General features: G+C 35.6%; 1 protein-coding gene across 2 annotated transcripts; it reads left to right on the forward strand.

Moving 5' to 3' along the window:
* The first annotated feature begins 379 nt into the window (after positions 1–379).
* On the forward strand, positions 380–8,057 carry LOC129750632 (transmembrane emp24 domain-containing protein 5). 2 transcript variants are annotated; one of them, XM_055745628.1, is made up of 4 exons: positions 380–537; positions 730–1,039; positions 7,046–7,309; positions 7,381–8,057. In XM_055745628.1, the coding sequence occupies exons 2-4, from the start codon at positions 788–790 to the stop codon at positions 7,612–7,614; spliced, it is 750 nt and encodes a 249-aa protein (XP_055601603.1). In that variant the 5' UTR covers positions 380–537; positions 730–787; the 3' UTR covers positions 7,615–8,057. The 2 variants fall into 2 exon arrangements, with proteins under 2 accessions (XP_055601603.1, XP_055601604.1); XM_055745629.1 differs by lacking the exon at positions 380–537 and adding an exon at positions 572–656.
* The last annotated feature ends 14,283 nt before the right edge of the window (positions 8,058–22,340 follow it).

A 22,340-nucleotide genomic window follows, 5' to 3' on the forward strand; every position in this document is an offset into this window, starting at 1 on the left:
ACTGCAACCTTTAAAATAAATCAATCTGTAATTAACAAAACCTGTAATTTTAAATTGTTTTCCTAAAAAGTTAACGAAGATTCATTTATTATTACAGCAAAGGTCCTGTAAAAAAGTTGTTCACTAAAAATTAAATGTCAAGTAATTTGTTTTTCGACCTGTAAAATTATTGTTATTTTTAATATACCTTCTTGTTGTTTTTTCATTCAGGTATTTTTCATCTTTCCACAATTTTTGTCATTCTTGTCACGTTGATGCACCTCGTTGGTCTAAATATTTTGAATTCCCTCAACACATATCTGATACAGAAAAATCAAATAACAATCCGTCCACCCATACACATGGGACCAAGATCACACAGGTCCCCGTGTGCGTGTGCATGTGCATTTGCCTGTATCAACCAGTAGTGAGTGGAGTGGCAAAGCGTGCACGAAAGTTCTTCCTTGGGTCAGTGCTGCTGAAGTCCACATCAGACATCACAACACAATCCATTAGATACTGGCCTAAACTAGCTCAACATTGCTATGCTACTTTGAGGTAAGTTGGTGTGGACGTTCGTCATCACAAACATATCGGACACCGACAGCATCACCACCGCTGAGATTTGGTGAAAGGAGTCTGAGGAGGTTGATGGTTGTCCAACCAAAACCAAACCAGTATAGCAGTCAAGCGAAAGTAAATCTCAAGTGACTCGAGCTTAAAGTGCTCTACTACTCTCTACCCCCACAGACTACAGTCAGTCATTCATTCCTGCTAAGCGCCCAGACGACGCAGATAAAACAACATCATGCTGCAAAAATACTGTACGTGGCAATCGAGCACGGCGCTGGTGTTTTTGGCCGGTTTGCTAATCGTCGGATGCAGTCTGGTTCGGTCACAGGATGCTGGTGTCGGGGGAGGAGAGCAGGCGGAAACAAGGCCCTGGTACGAAACCCTGCCGGCCGTGGCCATGGACTACAAGGTGCACATCGAGGCGGGCAAAGAGGACTGCTACTACCAGTACGTTCAGCCCGGCAGCACTTTCTACGTGAGCTTTCAGGTAGGAAAGTTTTGTTATTTTTCTTTTTACTCCCCGGGGAGATTGGTTGGAGTGAATAAACTTAAGCTAAAGTCAACAAGTGGATTTAAAACCGGGACAGTTTTATGAGTAAGGGTAGCGGAAAAAAAGAATAGATAAATGATAAGACTAAACATTGTGAGTCAATTAACGGAACGCTATCTAAAAATATCTAAGAGCGATAGTTATTTCGAAGTCACTGAAACCGGCAGAACAAAATGATTTCTTATACTGCAAGCCTATATCGAATTCTAGTCATCTATTTTTTGTAATGGAGTACTTTTAAAATTCTTTTGATCTTCTTAGACATCCTTTTGAATTTCCCCCGAAGGTTACTCTTTCAATTTTCTCAGGTCCTATAATAAACTCTGTCTAAAACTCGACAATTTTGTTCAATTTTAAACAAAATTTCAGCGAGTATTCGAGAAGACTTCAAATGACCTTAAGAGACCTTAAGACATAAGACCTTCATAAAAACTTCGATGAAATTTGTATTTGAAATTTTCATTACAATTTTAAAAATTATCTTTAATTGTCTTAAATTGTTTTGTTTGCCATTACTTTTTTATACAAAAATTTTCTACAAATCCGTTTTGAAATTTTCGGAGATAATTTTTTTATTCAAAAACCTTTAGTTGAAACGTCAAGGATCTTTAAAGTTTACGGAACCCAGAACTGAATCAGACACAGCCTGACGCTGTTCTAAATGTGGGAGTTGTTATCGAGACCCGGTAAAACGGGTGAATTTCGAAATGACCATCCAAAGTATGGTGACAAATGATACACAGCACATGGTTCTCGAGATGTGGGAACTATTTCCGAGACCCGGTAAAACGGAAATTTTAGGGACAGTTGCCCAAGTGGGAAAACATATGATGTTTCCACGCAGTCGAGAATAAATCCTGGCTAAAGGTTCCTCAGACAGAGTACATGGTTCTCGAATTGTGGCAGCTTCTAGCTGCCCAAAGTGTATTAATTTATTTCACCATGCAGTCAAGTGTAAAGCCTGACTAAAGAGGAGATAAAAAATGACATAAAATAGATGATGAATTGAATGGTATCTGAATTTGTCCATCGGTGAAGGACTTCAAAGCTAAGACTAGACCTTCTGCGAAGTGGTTCTCCTCGAGGATACCTCGCATGCGTGGTATTAGAGTGACTTGTGACACCATTTGAATCGAGGTAGAATAACGTCTTCGTCGAAAATCATCTGAGTAAAGTTCCGGACGGGACGTGTGCTGTAACAAACACGAGTCCAGAATAATTCACTTTCGGTTGGCACTCGACGAAATTTAAGTTAGAACAGAGGTCAGGCCTCGAATCGTTACGAAGATATAAATTGGTTTAAACTCGAGGTGGTCAGCGGTGGGCTCTGATTATGATTGCCTCGCAAAAGAGCTGAAGACTCCAGCCAATTACGATTAGCGTAGGATCGGGCAATAAATCAAAGAATTCATACAATACCTCGCTAGACACCGACAGCCGTAAATTTTACATCGTAGCGCTGCAGGATGTATGCTGTAAGAGCTCGACGATACGTACGTTCCGAGATGGTTGTACCATCTATCAGAGTTGAGGCAACACACACAAGCTTGAAACAGCTTTTATAGTGATGAGAAAAATGCAGAACCGCGTGATCGTGTGGTGTCCGATCGAACCACGAATGTGACAGTTGAGAATCAACGTGCACGCACAGCCCCACCTTGGAAGTACCGTAGCTGGAACATGATATCAAAATCGTTAGGAATGTTAGGCTCAGGTTGGCCAGGAGGAGCAATAAAAACCGACAACTGGAAGGTTCAGCTGACCAACGAAAACGGCCTCACACTTATAGATTTCGCCGTCTGCAAACAAAAGGCCGTACGTGGTATCTTTTTCCAGGACCATTCAAATACACTTGGAGATATTTACCAAACGCAATCACAGATCGGCCACGTTTTGATAGACACCCGGCACATTCTCGGACATCATCGACGTCAGATCCTGTCGAGGCGCCAATATCGCGTCAGACCACTATCTGGTAAAGATGCGCCCAAACGTCTCCGTAGTGAACAACATAGAATATTTAGCGACACCCGCCCCGGTTTAACATTGCACGACTGAAGCAACCTTAGGTCGCGGCGGACTACGTGCAATCGCACGGAGCAGTGGCAATACCAGCAAGACAGTTATCAACACCGTTACGGAGAACGTCATCGGGCATTAGGAACGAACACGATAGAATTTGTTTTAGGGATGTCCGGATTTTGCGGACCAGAACCGGCTGTCCCAATACCGTCATGTTGGTAAAGAAACCAAATTCAAACTTGGTCCTCTAACCAACTACCAACATGAACGATACTGGGAGAAGTTGGATACTTGTCGCCAAACTAAATTATTTTTTAAAAACACCATCTCCAATCATATCGAGTTACTTGTTAACTTTAAGTAAATCTCATTGCAGCATCTTGATCAGAACACTCTCCGGTTATTGTAAACTTAACTATCCAATGCACAAAATTCAGCGTGCTGAATCTCCAGTATGTGGTAGTTGTGAATCAGATGTGGAAGATCCCTTCCGTCTTATATGAAACAGTTCCTCATTTGTCAGACATACTATCATTCCTTACCGAATGTAGAAAAAAGCTAGAAAGCTAAAAATCTATTAGGTGCTAGGCACAGTTTTCTCGTATGTTTGGATAACGTACCGCTATTAAGCCTATCCGAATTCTAATACCTGATACCTGACTACGCGCAATTGCTCGAAGCAGCGCTGCCAGCAGTACTAACAAGACACCCATCAACAGCATTGTGGAGAACGTCATAGGGCATAAGGAATGAACTCTTCGGAACGACTAGTTCAACGAGGAGTGTAGAAGGGTGATGGACGAAGAGAACGCAGTGCGGGCAGCAGTATGGCAAAGAAGCACTCGTAGAAACGTGGAATATTACCGACAGCGGAAGAGGCAGCGTGTCCGAAGTTTCCAGGAGAAAAAGTGCCGCCTGGAGGAAGAGCTCGATGAGCTGTAGGCTGCGGCGGTAGAGGAGATCTACCGCAAACTTAAACGCGAAGCAGGAAGGATTGGGTTGATGATTAAAACGTCCTAGACGAACAGTATGCTGGCCTGCGGATTCAAGACCTACGGAGATAGCCGAAGATTTTGTCTATCTCGGCTTACTGGTGATCGCAGACAATGACACCAGCCGTGAGATTCAGGGGATTTTCGGACTACACAAGCAACTGCGGTCGAGCTCTCACACGAAATATAGGGCCTTATTACATAAGACGAGTCGAGTATCTCGACTCGACTCCAGTCACTGTCGATTCGAGAGAAATGTCGTATTACGGTAGTCGAGTGAAACAGCTGAGTCACGAACCTTCAAGCACTCGACTCAGTTGAGCTACTCGACTGAAATTCGACTCGACTCGACTACTGTAATACCAAAATGGCTCACTCGAGTAAAATGACTCGTGACTCGTCTTATGTAATAGGGTCCATAAACTTGAAATAACGCTCATTAGACCTGTTTTGAGGCGAAGGCAAAATTCGTAATTTTGTTAATAAATCCAATATGCTTTATTACAAAATTCCTACAAATATGCAGAGACAATTAATTTAAGGAAATATCAAGAGAATGTTGCGCTTACGTTTAGTGAATTCGTGCCTCGCAAGGCCTCGTAACGATTTTGATACTCTGGCTAGAGCTGATGATTTATTTGGGACCTGTGGCGTTAATGATATAATTTGAGGTTAGCTTTAGGATGGAGTGTTGTTTCCTGATCACCTTACCGTAATATGAACTAACAATCAGAGTTCTGATAATAATAAATCCTTCGATTGTGTATAAATGCGACTTGTGTCGTGTAGCTATTAAATAGTAACTAATTAGATATGATATGACAATTGAATTCACGTATTCATAACCTACTCAGTGATACGCGGGAATGAGTTTAGCGAGGAATTGTTTAGCTGAACTAGTACACAGCTCTTTTTGCCACCTAGACTTAAATTAATCAAATTAGCATTTGGACAGATGGATAAATTTACATTAAGCTACCTCTGATAACTGATAACAACGTTAAATAATATTATAAAGAACACTTTATCTGAGCACACGCGCTTCGACTTTCGGCCAATCAGATCTTCTTTCCTCCTAGCTCTTTCCTCCTAGCTCCGTCACTCCTCCAAACGCCCTGTCGTCTTGTCGGGCTTGACAGAAGCGAGTCACGACTTGACGGACTTGGCTTTGACGTTTCGGGAACTAAGGGCAAGGGGCTCGTTGATTTGGTTGGCGTTATCAACAAGACCGGTTGTCCTCTACGGGCATGAGACGTTGATATTGCTCGAGGAGGCCCTGCACAAACTCGGAGTATTAGAGCGACGAGTGTTAAGAACCATCTTTGGCGGCGTGCAGGAGAACGGAGTGTTGAGGCGAACTCTACGGCGAAACCAGTATCCAGAAGGTGGTGAAGGCTGGCCGGATACGCTGGGCAGGATATGTTGCCGGATCCCGCACGACTGTCCTTCAAAACAGGTGTTCGCTACGAATCCGGTAGGAACGAGACGAGCAGGGGTGCAACGAGCGAGGTGGTTAGACCAAGTGGAATGTTATCTGGCGAATGTGAGATGTTCGAGAAATTGGAGAACGGTTGCCATGGGTCGAGTGATTCGGAGGAATATTGTTCATCAGGTTATGTCGTGAAACAGAAAACCATGTAAAAAAAAATAATGAAATCTGAGATCAGACACCTGCGACTTCAACCATGAGACCTGAAAACCCTTGAGCCCCAGACCCTTGAGCCACCCTTGAGCCACAGACCACAGACCTGAGACATGAGACCTGGAAGATGTGATTTGGTACAGAAGACGCATAATATGAGACCTCTGTCTCTGGACTGTCCACAGCAAACTGATAGTATGATTTGCTGTGGTTTTCCAACCTAATAGCAGAACAAGGCATTATGGCTTCAAATATTACCATTTGAAAGAAACCTGAAACGATAATTGCTTAGTACGTCTTGGTGGTCGATTGGTTAGCGTGGTAAGACGGTAATCGCTGGTCCACTGATAACATGGGTTCGATTCCTATCTCGGTACTGGGTGTTAAATGTTAATCTTAAGTTGTCCACGTCATTTATTCAGCCTTAAAGCCTAAATCGGCTAATACGGTGTTTGTTTTATAAGAGCGAAATTTTCTTACATCTTTTGAAAGCATATTGATGTCAAATTTAGCTACCATTGAATATGGTAGGGGTGCTGACGATTTTTCGTTTTGAAATCTTAAAGTTTTCCCGGTTAAAATTGATTGTTTTTATCGGTTTTTTTTGTATAGGTTCTGTTTTTCGAATATGAAAACATGGCAAATAAAAAATCAATGAAAGCCCCCTAATTTCTTACCAAAACAACTTGTAGGTACTACACATATAAAATACTTCAACGGTTTCTAACACCTAGCCATTTCACACCAAATATAACGGCCTGCAAAAAATTTTTGGAGATTCTTTTGAGCCAAACAACTCAAACATTTAAGCACAGATAAAATTAAAGTTTCTCTAAAATTTATAAAAAATAAAAAATATGCATGGAACTATATTTAAATGTATTGAAATGTATCACTTATAGGAAGTGACTCTCTGTTTTGTTGGCATACCATTATTTTGAAACCCATTTTTTGAAGTTACGGCAAAAAGTTGAAAATATGTCGAGCAAAACGAAGCAAATTCGGCTCTCAAGACGTGATTATTTCGCCATAAAAGTTTGATTGGGATCACACGTCTTACTTAAAAAATATTTAGGTATATTCCATATAAAAAAGAGTACCTATTGTAAAAATGTTAAACACGTTTAAAAATAACCTTTCGTTATTGAATTGAACTCTTAAAGCTGTAGACCTTAAAATGGTTAAATACGCATAACACGAAATTTTTAGCCATCTAGTAGGACTCTTGAATTAATACTGCTTGTAAGTTGATGAATCCAACTATAACATACGTGCTTCCTCTTCCAGGTCATCCGAGGCGGTGACGGCATGGCCGGATTTGCTGTGCGCAACCCTCGTGGCGAAATCGTCCATCCCTACCAGTGGCAGGCGTCGAGCGACTTCACCGACGGGGCCTCGATGGGCGGCTACTACGGCGTGTGCATCGACAATCAGTTCTCCAAGTTTGCCAGCAAGATGGTCAACATCTACCTGACCGTGATCCGGTACGACGAGTGGGAAAAGTACACCAAGGAAATCGAAGATCTGAACGTCAACATGAACAATTTTACGGTAGGAAGCAAAATGAATAACAAAATAAAAATAGGAAATTTAACTAATTTTATGTTTTTTTTTAACGTCAGTACGCCATTTCGACGGTGGAACGGAATGTGAACTCGATTTTCCAGTACCAGTCCCACTCGAGGAATACGGAGGCACGTGATTATGCGCTCATCGTCGACAACAACTGGTACGTGCAGAGTTGGTCCATCCTGCAGATTGTGGTCATCATGTTGACGACCTCGGTTCAGGTGTACTTCGTGCGGAAACTGTTCGACGTCAAGTCCGGAACCGGAAGCAGTAAGATGCGTATATAATTGCGACATTCTTTCGAGTGAGAGAGAGGGAGTATCGTTAGCCAGGTGAAAACTAGTTCGGAATCATTCCATTATTTTGTGTAGAAGGCAGTCAGTCGCACAGTGGAAAAGAAACAACGAATCGATTGTTCCTTCGGCAGTGTAGTTGATTTCTTAAGATTTTTTTTCTTGTTTTCTTAAGTTCAGTACCATAATGACTTAAGAGGAACCGGTATTGTTACGCACAGATGTTCGTAAGTTTAAACATTTATCGTTGATTCGGGCGATGATTCGAAATTATTATGCGAGTTAACACGTTAGTTTTAAGTGAATTATAAATGCAGTGAATGGTTTTCAACCCGAAGGAAAATATTTGTGTAATTACGTTACATTCGTTCAGCGTTCGTCCATAGGAGAATCAAATATGAGTTTTTTTTATTAAAAAAATGTAAATAATATTCAAAGCTTAGTTTTTATTCATCCGAATTGTGTAGAAAAATTCGAGGATCACATGAAGGATCCCATAAATACTTAATACTACAGTATTATTTCATAGTGTTGTTTTTCCCACCTGTCAAATTGACGGATTCACGTATAGATAGGTAGGGTAGAATGGGGATACTTGATTCCCTATTCTTATTTTCATTATATCATTCTGGAAAAATTAAGCAACTCATCGTCTCTTGCATTTTCTGACAGCGTGTAATTTTAAGTTTATATGCTCCAAAAGTTAGAACAATACAAGAACCCATAGAATAAGTTTGCCAGATTTTTTTTAGCACCGATGACAAAAAATTCGGGCAATATCCGGGCAAATTTTGTCAAAACCCAAAAGTTACTCAACAAAAATTTAAAAAAAAGTTCAAAAATACATTTTAATCAAAACTCGTCGACAAATTTTAAATTGTGTTTTAGGATTCCAAAAAACCTTTTATTTTCATAAAACTTGCTCAAAAAATTTCTTGGCATACATAAAAATTTTTTACAACTCAATTTGTTTTTTTTTTTGTTGGATTTGCCAAATAAAGTGGCATTTTTCAATAAAAATCCGGGCAACCAGACCGGCTCGGACTGTTCCCGGGCAAACCCGGATAAAACCGGGCAATTTGGCAACCTTACCATAGAAGTAATAGAAGCATTTTCGTGAGATGAAAAAAATTGTGATAACTTTTAAGTTAAAAAAGGCTTGATCCTTTACTAAAGAAGACTTGATCCTTTATTCAAGAAGCCCTAACCCTTGGCAAAAATCGAACAAAATCCAAAGATTAGTACTAATTTCACAGTTCGTAAGTGTTAGACAAAGAGAATTCTAAAAGTTTGTCTCCTACCCTATAGTCATTGCATACTTAAAGACGTAACTTGCAAAGTTTTAGATAACAACAGTTTTTAACAATGTTAGTTATTGGACAAATATAAGTAATTTCGTGCTTAGTTATGATCACGATCCATCCAGAAATTTTCTAGATTCGGTTTCGAGATATCATGATAGGGTTCAAGTATCCTCATTCTCCTCTATAGCTAAAATTCCATAAACCTAATGTTAGTTATTATTTTTTTCACTATGTCATTTCCGTCAATTTTGACATTTGGTCTTTTTGTCATTATGTCCATTTATTAAATTTGGTCTTTTTATTCATTTTTGTCAATTTTTTCTATTTTGTTCTTTTAGTTATTTATTTTTTCATTTTTGTAACTTATAGCATTTCATTTTATTATTTTTTTTTTCATTTTTGTTATTTTGTCATTTCTGTTTATTATGCAAGTTTTACAAAAAAAAAGTATACAAAAAGGTAAGATTTTATTAATTTTAGTATTTTTTTTTCCATATTTGCCATCAAATTCAGGAACGTAATTTTTTAAATATTTAACCTTTTCTAATTGTTTTTTTCACTTATTTTAAGTTTATTTTTCATTTTTGTAATTTTGCCATTTTTGATTGCTTCGAAAGTTAAGGCCTGATGTTGATTTTTTTTATCATTTAATTCAGTTTTGTTTATTTTGTAATTTGTATCATGGTTGCCATTTTTGTTTTTTTTTTATTATTTTTGTCCGTAAACTTAGTGGTTATTGTTATTTTTGTTATTATTATTATTATTAATTTTGACATTTGGTCTTTTTATTTTAGTCAATTTTGTATTTTTTTTTATTTTGGTCTTTTTATTCATTTTTGTCATTTTTGTTCTTTTATTCATTCTTGTAAATTTTGTATTTTTTGTTCTTTTTATTATTTTTCTCATTTTTGTCATTTCGGGCACTTCATTTTATTTTTTTCATTTTTAGCATTTTTATTATTTTGTCATTTCTGTTGATTATGCCAGTTTTATTGTAAGTTTTTAAAATGAACAAAAAGGTCAAATTGTATTCATTTTGGTCAGTTTATTTTTTTCATATTTGTCACATTTGCCATCAAATTCATGGACGTTATTTTTTTTAAATACTTAACCTTTTTTATTTATTTTTCACATATTTTAAGTTTTTTTTTTATTTTCGTAATTTTGCCATTATTGCCATTTTTTAACATACTTTGTAAGTTAAGGCCTGATGTTAATTTTTTTATCATTTAATTCAGTTTTGTTTATTTTGTAATTTGTATCATGGTTGCCATTTTTGTCTTTTTTATTATTTTTGTTCGTAACCCTAGTGTTAATTATTAATTTTTGTCATTATTGTAATTAATTATAATATTTGGTCTTTTGTTTTAGTCAATTATTCAAATTTATTTATTTGGGTCTTTTTATTCATTTTTGTCTGTTTTGTTTTTCTATTAATTTTTGTAAATTTTTTATTCTTTTGTGCTTTTTATTCTCATTTTTGTCATTTATAGCATTTCGTTTTTTTTATTTTTGACATTTTTGTTATTTTTTCATTTTTGTTTGTTGTGCAAGTTTTTTTAAAGAACAAAAAGGCCAGTTTTTAATCATTTCACTCAATTTATTTTTCCATATTTGCCATTAAATTCTAGGACGTCATTTTTTGAAAATTATTTATCCCTTTTTTTATTTTTTTCATTTGTTCACATTTTTTAAGTTTTTTTTTTTCATTTTTGTAATTTTGTCATGTCTAATTGTTTTGTAAGTTAGTGCCTGTTATTATTTTTTTTATCATTTAAGTCAGTTTTATTCATTTTGTATTTTTTATCATATTTGCTTTTTTTATATTTTTTATAACTTTTGTTCGTAAACCTAGTGTTAATTATTGTTCTTGTCATTATTTTTAAATATTAATTTAGACATTTGGTCTTTTTGTTTTAGTCAATTTATTTATTTTTGTGTTTTTATTCATTTTTGTCGAATTTGTCTTTTTCGTTTTATTACTCATTTTAGTCTATTTTGTATTTTTTGTTCTTTTATTTATTTTTCTCATTTTTGTAATTTTTTGCATTTCATTTTATTTTATTTGTTTTTTTTTTCATTTTTAATATTTTTGGTTATTGTCATTTCTGTTTATTATGCTAGTTTTATAAAAAAAAATTACAAAAAGACCAGTTTTTAATCATTTCAGTCATTTTTTTTATATTTTATGTCGTATTTGCCATTGAATTTATGAACGTCATTTTTGTCTTTTTTTGATCTTTAGTCTTTTTTCATTTTTGTTATTTCTGGCATTTCATTTTATTTTAAAGTATTTGGAATTTTTGTTATTTCGTCATTTTGATAAAAAAAAAGTTTTATAAAAAAAACAGAAAGGACAGTTTTTAATCATTTCAATCAGTTTATTTTTGCATATTTGTCATATTTGCTCTCAAATCCATGGACGTAATTTTTTAAAAGATTTAACGTTTTTTTTATTTTTATCATTTTTTCACATTTTTAAAGTTTTTTTTTCATTTTTGAAATTTTCTATTTCTGATTGCTTTGTAAGTCACTGAATCAAAGCAATCGAAAGCTTCCCTTTAATTCAACCACGGTATTAGTAGAATTCTTCAACCCAGTAGGCTCACAACACATGATAGAATAATTTTGTCAGTTTTTTTTATTTTTGAAATTTTGCCATTTCTGATTGCTTTGTAAGTTAGCCGTTTTTTTATTTTTTTATCATTTTAGTCAGTTTTGTTTATTTTGTCTTTTGTGTCATGTTTTCCATTTTTTTTTTATTATTTCACAGTTTTGGTCATATTTTTCATTATTGTAATATTAGCCTGTTTTGATTTTTATTCATTTTTATGGTTGTGTTATTTTATGATTTTCGTTATTTTTCATTTATATCATTTCTGTCAATTTTGTTATTTTTTCACATTGGTTATTTATAGATATTCTTTAGAATTTTTATGATTCTAGTCATTTTTGATGTTTGAGTAGTTTTTGGATATTTCATTTTTGTAACTGTTATCACTTTTAATTTTTATAATTTTTGTTGTGTTTTGAATATGTGCCATTTTTGCCATTCTTGTTATTTCATTTTTGTCTTTAAGTTATTTTGGTTTGGTTTTTTAGTTATAACTAAAAGACAAAAGAAATAACAAGAATGGCAAAAATGGCATTCTTGTTGAATACACAACAAAAATTATAAAAATTAAAAAGTGATAACAGTTACAAAAATGAAATAGTCAAAAACAACTCAAATAACAAAAATGACTAGAATTATAAAATTTATAATGAATATCTATCCAATGTGAAAAAATTACAGAAGTGACAGAAATGATATAAATTAAAAATAATGAAAATCATAAAATTATTTACTATTTTACATTTCTGGAATTTTTTTAATTTCTCTTTATTTTGTGTGGTTTTTGAACTTTTTCAAGAAAAAAATTGCTTTCTTTATTGTTTTTGATGATTTCTATGAGGGATGAATGACCCCATAGATGTTAAAACCCCAATGATCAAATAAATAAAACAAAAAAGATTTCTATTATATTTAAATTCTTTGTATTTAATTTAACATGTTTTTCTATGATTCGGCTATTTACATTGCTTTCTTATTATTTTTAATCGTTTTGAAATTTTAATAGTTTTTACTATTAAGGCGATTTGGCTTTTTGGTGGATTTTTTTTATTTTACAAATTTTTGAAATTTAAACCTTTTTTTTTGTCTAGTTGTTTTCCGTTTTTTTTTTCGTAATTTTTCTTATTTCTAATCTTGCTTTGTTCTAATTTTTTTTAAATTATAATTTTGTAAGGATTTGTAAATTATTTTATTGTTATTATATTTGTCATTTTTGTATTTTTGACACTTAGGTCATTTTGACATTTTTTAAGGAATCCAAAAATTAAAATGAAACTTACTGAAATGATTAAAAACTGACCTTTTTGTTAATTTTTTTCATTTAACATACATAATAAACAGAAATGACAATAAAAATCCCAAAAATGAAAAAAAAAATTAATGAATTGGTAGAAATGAGAACTACGACTAAAAGAATACAAAAGACAAAATTGGCAAAAAATAATAAATAGACAAAAATAAATAAACGAACATAATTGACTAAAATGATATAGATGACAAAAAGACCAAATGTCAAAATTGACAGAAATGACATAGTGACAAAAATAATAACTAACACTAGGTTTACGGAGTTTGTCATTTTCGCATTTTTGACCATTTGGTCATTTTTGACATTTTTTTATTCCTAAAAAAATGTCAAAAATAACCAAAGTGTCTAAGATGCGAAAATGAAAAATATTAATTCTATAAAAAACTGTCAAAAATGACCAAACTGTCTAAAATGCGAAAATGACAAATTTTTCAAAAAAATTTGAAACAAGTATAAAACAAAACAAGATTAGGAATATCAAAAATTCTAATAAAAGAAAACGAAAAAATAAAAGACAAATAAAAAAAATTAAATGACAAAAATTTCTAAAATTTATAAAATAAAGCAAAATATCAAAAATCGTCTCAATGATAAAATGATAAAATTGTTAAAAACGAAAAAAGTCATTTGTATCATATCAAGCAATATTTAATTTTTTGATTATAGTCGTTGTTGTTATTTTTAGCATTTTTGTAATTTGCATAGTTTGGTTTTTTTATGTAAAATTTGTAAGTTTTGTATTTTTGTCTATTTGATTAATTTTTATCATTTTAGTCTTTTTTTCATTTTGGCATTTTTGTATTTTTGTCGATCGGACCATTTTTGTCTTTTTGTGTTCATTTTGAATAAATTTAATTTATTTAATATTTTACCATTTTTGTTTCTTGCAATGACTGTAATTTTTTATTTTAAAGAAATAACACCAGATCTTGAAAATAAACTTTCGCTCGCTTTTATGTTGTTAAATTAGCTATAGATAATGGACATTTTTCTTTACTTTTTAACGCATTCTTGCAAAAAAAAATGACAACAATTTCGAAACTGTGAACAACGAAACTTCTCGGTAAAAATGACAGTCAAGTTTGAACCGGCAACGAAAATGGATCGTGCCAAGAACTTCCTGTTAGGCTTGTATGTAACCCCAACCTAATAAGCGTCAATTAAAATCGAATTATCCACTGTTTTCTAACAACCATTCCTCTAAATTTTAGAATAATCGTTCAATATAGCCTTCGAATGTTGGTGGTGGCCGTACAATGTTTCACTTCAATCGATCTGCAGAGTTGTGTTTTGAAACAGATCACCCTCGATGACGACTTTCAATGGGGTATCGACTATCTGTCCATTCAACGGCAGTTGTATCTGCTCGAGGTGACGATCGCCAATCCCAATTCATCCTTTTACGCCCGATTGACCAGCAGCTTTAACGGGGTGTATTACGTGAAATGTAGGGCCGAATACATACCGATAAACTCGGCTTTGAAAAGTATTTTCATCGATGTGGTTCGACCTAGCCAAGAGATCGTGATTAGAGACGGATTTAACTACAGCCTGGAGGTCCTGTCGTTGCGGAACGTTGACCGTTTGCCTAAAAATTTAGACCAGCTAGTGGCTTTGGAAACCCTTATCATACATTCTAGTTCCATCAAGGAGCTTTCAGCTGAGCTGTGTGGGAGCTTGGCGAGACTGAAGGAAATCGAGCTTTTCGATACTACCGTCAGAGGGTTCTTCACGAGCGAACCGATTTCGTATTCTAACCTCAAAAGGCTGCATCTTTCTGGGAATCGATTTCTCGAGCTAAAGCTAACCCTCATGGATCTACCAGCCTTGCAAACGATGATCCTTCACGACAACCAACTGCTACATGTCCCTGCCAGCATCAATAAATTTGCGAACATCACAGAACTCGATCTGTCCTACAACAACATAACCTATGTGAACTTACTCGACTTCCAGGGCCTCGATCAACTAAACTCTCTAGATCTACAGGAAAATCTGATCACCATCTTCGAAAGCACCCAAGAGGTAACGCTGCCGGCCCTTTACCGGCTGAACCTGGGACAGAACGAACTGCGAACGATAAATTACGCCAACATGTTGCTGCCCGGTTTGCGAGATTTCAACCTGTACTGTAACAATCTCCAGTTCCTGGTGAACGTGCCGGAAAATGCAGCCGGCTGGGGTAACATGATCGTCGATAACAACCAGTGGAACTGTAACTTCCTGAACCAACTGAGGCAGCTGACGCAGCTACACTCGAACCAGGAGCGGAAGCACTGCCGGCAGAACGTCAGTGGGATCTGCTGCTTCGACGGGGTTGAAGAGTTCAAGGTGCTACAGCAGCAGCAGCTGCAGCAGGGTGACCTGGGTGGAATGACGAATGGTGTGAAACGGTCCCTGGGTAGGAAGCCGATGTGTCCGATTCATGTTTTTGTGATTGTTTAGCTTTGAGCGTTGAACGGTTTGCAAACAACTATACTTATATAGAGGAAATCGGAAGAATTCGTACCAAGATTTGATTACTTTAGCAAAGCTTTGGCCATCAGACAGCACTGTTGTTTTCGTTTTTTTTGTTTATCAAATGTTTGTAACTCTTATTTGACTATTTTTTACAATTTACCTCACTGATAGTGATTTGTCCGAAATACTCCGTAACAGTTAACGCCCTTCGGTAATCGGACGTTTTTGGTAGTCGGTGTCGGTGTCAAAAAAGCAAAAATTACACAAAGTACCAAATTGACAACATAGACAAATCATTTAATTTATTTACATAGTTTTTCGTCTCACAAAATAACTTGATGAACATAATTCCTAAAATCCACTTGGTCCATGGCGACCGTTTTCCAATTTCTCGAACCTTCTACATTCTCGTTCCTAGCTAATTTGTAGCTCGTGGTACATCCTTTGTCCACACTTCGTTCGCCGAAGATGGTTCTTAACACTCGTCGCTCGAATACTCCGAGTGTGCGTAGGTCCTCTCGAGGAATATCCACGTCTCGTGCCAAAAGAGGACAACCGGTCTAATGAGCTTCATGTACAGGTTACACTTTGTGCGAGGGCTAAGTCTTCTCGACCGCAGTTGCTTGTGGAGTTCATAGTAGGCACGAATTCTATTGATCATTCGCCGCCTGATCTTATGGCTGGTGTCATTGTCTCCAGCTCGTCGCCGTCAATCGTGGCTCAATTACTGGACAAGCGGATTCGGTCGGTCTTGGATCCGCAGGCCATAATATACCTCGTCTTAGACGTAATCATCAACCCAATCCTTCCTTCTGCGCGTGTCAGTTTGCGGTAGATATTCTTCACCGCCGAAGATGAACTCCCGACTATATCAATGTCGTCGGCAAAGCAGATAAATTGACTGGATCTGTTGAAAATCGTGCCCCGCATTTCGCCCACCGCTCGTCGAATAACACCTTCTAGCGCCACGTTGAACATCATGCAGGATAGACGATCACCTTGTCGAAGCCTCTTGCGTGATTCGAATGAATTCGACAATTCACCCGAAATCCGCACACAGCACTGCGTGTCCATTATCGTTACCTTGAACAGTCTGGTCAGCTTCCTGGAAAAGTCGTTTTCGACCATGATTTTCCATAGCTCGTCACGGTCGATCGTATAGTACGCGGCTTTGAAGTTGATGAATAGGTGGTGTAAAAGTTATCCACAGTCGATCCTTTCAAAAGGTTCTGGTCCTGATAGGATACCTTCCCCTCTTCTGAAACATTGCGTTGCATCTTCATCACCCCCGATCTGCAGTATCCTTAACCGATCAGTAAGTGAAAGATCGTTTCCTAATGCATGGAAAGTTGCGGTCATTTCTTAGATACACAAATCTGGAAAAGCTTACATCGTGGAAAATTACCGACCAATATCGATTTTAAATATCAAAGATCTTCGAAATTCTGATGTACGAGCGAGTGTATGCCGCTGTTAAACTCTTGATCTCGGAATATCAACAAGGATTCGTCAAGAAAAGGTCAATAGTTACTAATTTGATGTCTTACCTAAGTTCACTGAATAAAAGTATGGAGAAAGGTTACCAGATGGATTCAGTTTATATTGACTTTGCCAAAGCATTCGATCGTGTGCCGCACAAAATACTGGTTGCAAAGTTGAATCGATTAGAATTCCCGACTTGGGCACATCTAACCGACCGCTTTCACCAGAATGCGAAACACGCGCTCACGAATGTTTGCCACACCGTCTGGGGTGCCTCAAGGGAGCCATCTCGGACCCCTGCTGTTTATAATCTTTGTGAATAAACTGTGCTCAACACTTCAGTCCAATACACTCCTTCACACCGATGATCTGAAGATTTTCCGAAAGATCCATAACACTGTTGACTGTCTGGCCCTTCAAGCAAGCTGACATCTCTAGACTAGATGAGTGGTGTCGCTTGAACGCAATGCTAGTAAAAAAGAACAAGATTATATACTTTTCTCGTGCAAGAAGAACGATCCATTTTGATTACCTATCAACTAACCGGAGTTAGGCTGAATGTTGTGAAGTCTATTCTCGATCAAGGAGTGGAGATCGACAACAGGCTCACATTTGCTGAATATATCGCGCTTACTTCTGCAAAAGGATTTGCTGCTCTCGGATTCCTGCGTCGGAACACCAAGGATTTTGTTACCGTTTACGCATTGAAAGCCATATACTGTGCTTCAGTACGTAGCATCATGGAGCAGCACACAATGCCATCGTCTTGGACGAGTTCAACGATGTTTCTTAACATTAGAAGGACCGGCAAATTGAATATACTTATTCGGACCGTGACCAGTCAAAATGACTGGTAAAGGGGAAATTTTTTATATCATAATATTTTTAACTTTTTTCTTTTGAAATTATTTTGTTATTTATTCGATATCATTTTTATTATAAAATGGAAATATTTTTTCACCATGGGTGCACGGAATCACCTCATTTTCGCATAGTTAACGAATGCGTGTATGTCATAAAATGAATATTTCAAACAATTATCAAAAAAAAAAAAAAAAAATAAAACACACTATCAATCTAATTATAAAGTCATGTTAGATTAGGGTTGCCATCCGTCCCGCAAAAGCGGGACATGTCCCGCTTTTTTGTTGAATGTCCCGCTGTCCCGCTTTTTCTTCAAAATGTCCCGCTTTTTTTCCTTGGAATTTTTTTACAAAGTTAATTGACTAACACCGTAAAAACTTAACTTTAATCTCAGTTTGAATTCTGTGCTAAACAGAAAATCATTCAAATACGTCTTTTTCTTAAAATAAGCAGAATTTTCCATAGTTCATATAAGACAATACTGAATAACTTTAAAGCTCTTAACATTACAGTATGATTATAATTCAATGTTCTTATTGGAGCCCGTTCAATCAATGTATGAAGAAAATATTGTTTAAGTTGCTTCCAAAAAATGATAGATCATAGAATAATAGAGATAATTTTTTCGTCGGAATCCTACTTTAATTGCTTTATTATACACCACCTTTTTCGACTCAATTGTCAGAAGTATAGAAGGATGGAAGTTTTCTTGAGTTTTCAAATTTTAAAACAAATTACCAAAAAAAGTAATTTTTTGTACAAATTACACAAAGGCTTTTTTAAGCGGGTTAAAATACACCGTTTCAATGTACGACTTTAAATATTTTCTCTCAAATAACGTGTTTATTCTCGAGAACCGTTAAAAATAAAGGTGAATTTGGGAAAAAACCGTGTAAACAGAAGATATGTAAGAAAAACTGATCAAAATCAATTTGCGTTAGTAAGAAAACCTTAGTATACTTTCTATGAATAATTTTTGCTGATGCTAAACGTGTAAGTTTGGCTACAAAATTAAGCTTTTTAAAGATTTTCTTGAGTGTCCCGCTTTTTTCGGCTGTGTCCCGCTTTTTTTCGTGAAATGTCCCGCTTTTTTCTGAAAGTATCTGGCAAGCCTATGTTAGATGGTTGTGGGTATTGACCATGGGTGCACAGTAGACTGGCCCAAATTTGTATGGGGTGATTTTTACAACATTTTTTTCAACACGGCAACCCCTAGATAGGTGCCTTCAGGTGAAAAAATTACTTTCTGAAAGTTTCAGGTCATTTGGCAAAAGCACGAGCTGGCGCAAAGGACTTGAAATTTGTATGGAGATTTTCGTCAAAATGTATGAAAATCGACATACTTTCACTCTTTGTGTTCTAAAATATGTTTCCAGTAGGCTAGAAAGCTCAGAATTTCAGAAATTGTAGTTCAAACAATGACAAACAACTTTGTAAAAGACTGTATCGCAATACGAGTTGGATGTGATGAGTTATCCGCAGTTCAATGTGTGATTTTTTTTTGCATTTCATATCGGCGTATAGGTGGATTATTAGTACTAACTTGATCGCATTGTCACACAATGAGAATAACAGATAGAAAGTTTGTGTCCTCCGCAAAGTTGTAACTTATTTTATATCAAATGTTTTTGCAAAAAGTTGAAAGAAAGTTTGAAAAACTACCAACTGCTGCATTGTGTGACGATGCGATCAATTGAGTGCGATTATTAGCCCATACACCGTTCACGATATATCAAAGCAATGTGAAAAAAAAATCACACATTCAATTGCGGATAACTCATCTCAGTCAGCTCGTATCACGTCACAATCTTCTACAAACTTGTTTGTCAATGTTTAAACTACAATTCCTGAAATTCTGAGCTTTCTAGCATACTGGAAACATATTTTAGAACACAAGGAGTGAAAGTATGTCGATTTTTCATACATTTTGCCGAAAATCTCCATAAAAAATTCAAGTCCTTTGCGCCAGCTCGTGCTTCTGCCAAATGACCTGAAATTTTCAGAAAATCATTTTTTCACCTAAAGGCACCAATCTAAGGGGTGCCGCGTGGAATATAAGGATTTTTTTGGTTATGGGCCAGTCTAGTGCACAGTTTCACTTCAATTTTGTTTTAGTAGATATTGTCTAGCATCCATCGCTCTGAAATTTTTCAACACGTTGCCTATAAATTATACCTGATATTGTAGGTTTTGAGGCATATTTTTTCTATAATTAGAGCAATTTACCATGGGAGCACGGATTCACCGCCATTCATCCAAAATCAATTTTTTTGCATGCTAAAGGTTGAGAATAAAGTCTTTTATAGATTCAAATGAAAATTTGTGTTAAATACATGGTTTTTCACTATGGGCGCACGGATTTACCGCGATTCAATCAAATATTGGACTTTTTGCAAATTTTTAAAAAGCATGTTTAAAAATCTCAACTGAACCAAAGTCGGAACCTTGTCTTTTTTGTTGAGACATAATGATTTAAATAACGATTTTTATTTTTAGTTCCGTTTTTTTTTCATTCCTGGAAAAGAAATATTTTAATTATATCTTGAAATAAAACATGTATTTATTTATTATTGAAAAAAAAGGTTTTTGCAATCGTATATTTATCTGATAAAATCTGATCAACATCCAAGAAATTGGAAAACGGTTACCATGGACCTAGTGAATTTTAGGAATTATATGCATCAAGTTATGTCGTGCGACGGAAAACAGTGAAAATAAAAATAATGAATCAACATTGTCAAATGTACACGTTGATTTGTTTTTCCTTAAAAGTTTTTCGATTGACCAATATTGCATTTCAAATACCTATCATATTCAACTCAAAAATATTTTGTGTTCTGAAGCAATTTGAAAACTATTTAACTATTTGAAATATCTTAGCGCCGATGTGGTCTATCAAATAGGTTGGCGCGAGTCTGGTCTAGGTATGCCAGGCGTGCTGGGTTCGATTCCCGGTATCGGCAAGAAAACTCTTGGGTTCAAACCCCATAAGTTGTCGACAGGTAAGATGTGTTTCCTCATATAATAAGAATGTTCAATAAGAATGTTCAATCAGTTGACAGCTGGCCAGGTATATACACGGGTGCTGGAAAACCTGTAAGTGAACTTGCATTGGAAATTGGTCGAACCTAATAATCTTAGAATGCATGTGAATACATACTTGGGCAGAAACTGCGGTGAATCCGTGCACCCATTGTGGATAACCAACATGTAAAAAATATTCCGTGCACCCATATTGAAATATCATTGAAATTATTCAGTTTCATAGCTGATGTCTTCAAATTTGAATAAATGCGTACACAATTCATAATTATTTTACAATTTCTAGTTTAGTATAAAACATATCAATACTGATGTTATGAAATCGCTTGGTACATCTTTGTACCTGAAAATGATCACATTTTCACATGTGATGAAAGAAATTAGAGAAACATGAACTATCAAAGAACGAAAGAACATAAGCCGTAAATATCATGAAAATTTCGAAAAAGATACAACGGCTCACCGACAGGACTTGAACCTGCAATCTCCGCTTCGGTACAACGGCGCGTTAGCCAATTCCACCACGGTGAACGTGATGGAACCGGCGAACACGAGCAATCGAGCTCTGCCGATCAACTGCTGGACCTTCTATCGAAACACCATGTATATCCCGCATGTGATCTTTCCCTCTATTGATCTCTTTTGTTTCTCTAACCCCACCCATCGACTCGGGATTTTAGCCGAGCGAGCACATGGTCGATTGCTTCGGGTTTGCCGCAACTTACGGTCAGCAGGGTTGCCACCTATTTTCAAAAAATGTCTGGAACAATTGGGCCGAAATGTCTGGAAATGGGTATAAATGTCTGAAACATTGTAGTGTTGAGCTAGTCGGGGGAGGGTAAAAGTTGAAGACTGAAAATCCTCTTTAAATAAATGTACAACAACAACAACAACAACAACAGCTAGTCGGGGAGAATAGAATCGAAAAACGAAAAAAACGCCCGAACATCAAATTTTTCTGATCATTTCACCGACCAGTGCTAACATTGATTCTTTTATTTTCTTTGGGTTATTGTATTAAGGTTTATCATTCCTTTTAGAAAATTTGAAAAATGATATCACGTTGAGCTTTTGTCGGTTCCAAAATGCAAAGTTTCAACAGCTCTATCCAGTTATTGGTTTAATTTCTGCCAAAATAAATGATTTTTCAAAAATAAGAATGCATTTGGTTGGTAATGGACATCACAAATCCTTGAAATCGAAACACATCAACCACTATCTCAATGTTTGGCTATGAAAAATGATGCAGCGAATTTCTATCCTCCCTACCCAGTTGTTGAGAAGCTTATTTCAATACTAAAATTTTAAAATAATACGTTATATCAAAAATTAAAAGTTCAGAATATAAACCATCTGTTTAGCAATTTATATTCCGGAATCCAGGTTCATTTAGAAATTGTTATTTCAAATCGCAGATTCATTGTTATAAATTGTTATTATTGTTATTATAAATTAAAAGTTATCGGGATCCAAATCGGAAAAAAATAAAGTTAAAGATTTTGTTCCTTTCTGATTGCATACAGTCATATCTAGATTGGTAATATTGAAAAACCTTTTTTCATTGTTAAAACCTTTCTATCAAGTAATGCAAAAAATTAAGGTTAAAAAATGGATTTAGAATTTTTCCTCGGAGGAGAAATTGTAA

The sequence above is a fragment of the Uranotaenia lowii genome, chromosome 3 (assembly GCF_029784155.1).
Source record: "Uranotaenia lowii strain MFRU-FL chromosome 3, ASM2978415v1, whole genome shotgun sequence".
In the NCBI taxonomy this organism is placed as follows: Eukaryota; Metazoa; Arthropoda; class Insecta; order Diptera; family Culicidae; genus Uranotaenia; species Uranotaenia lowii.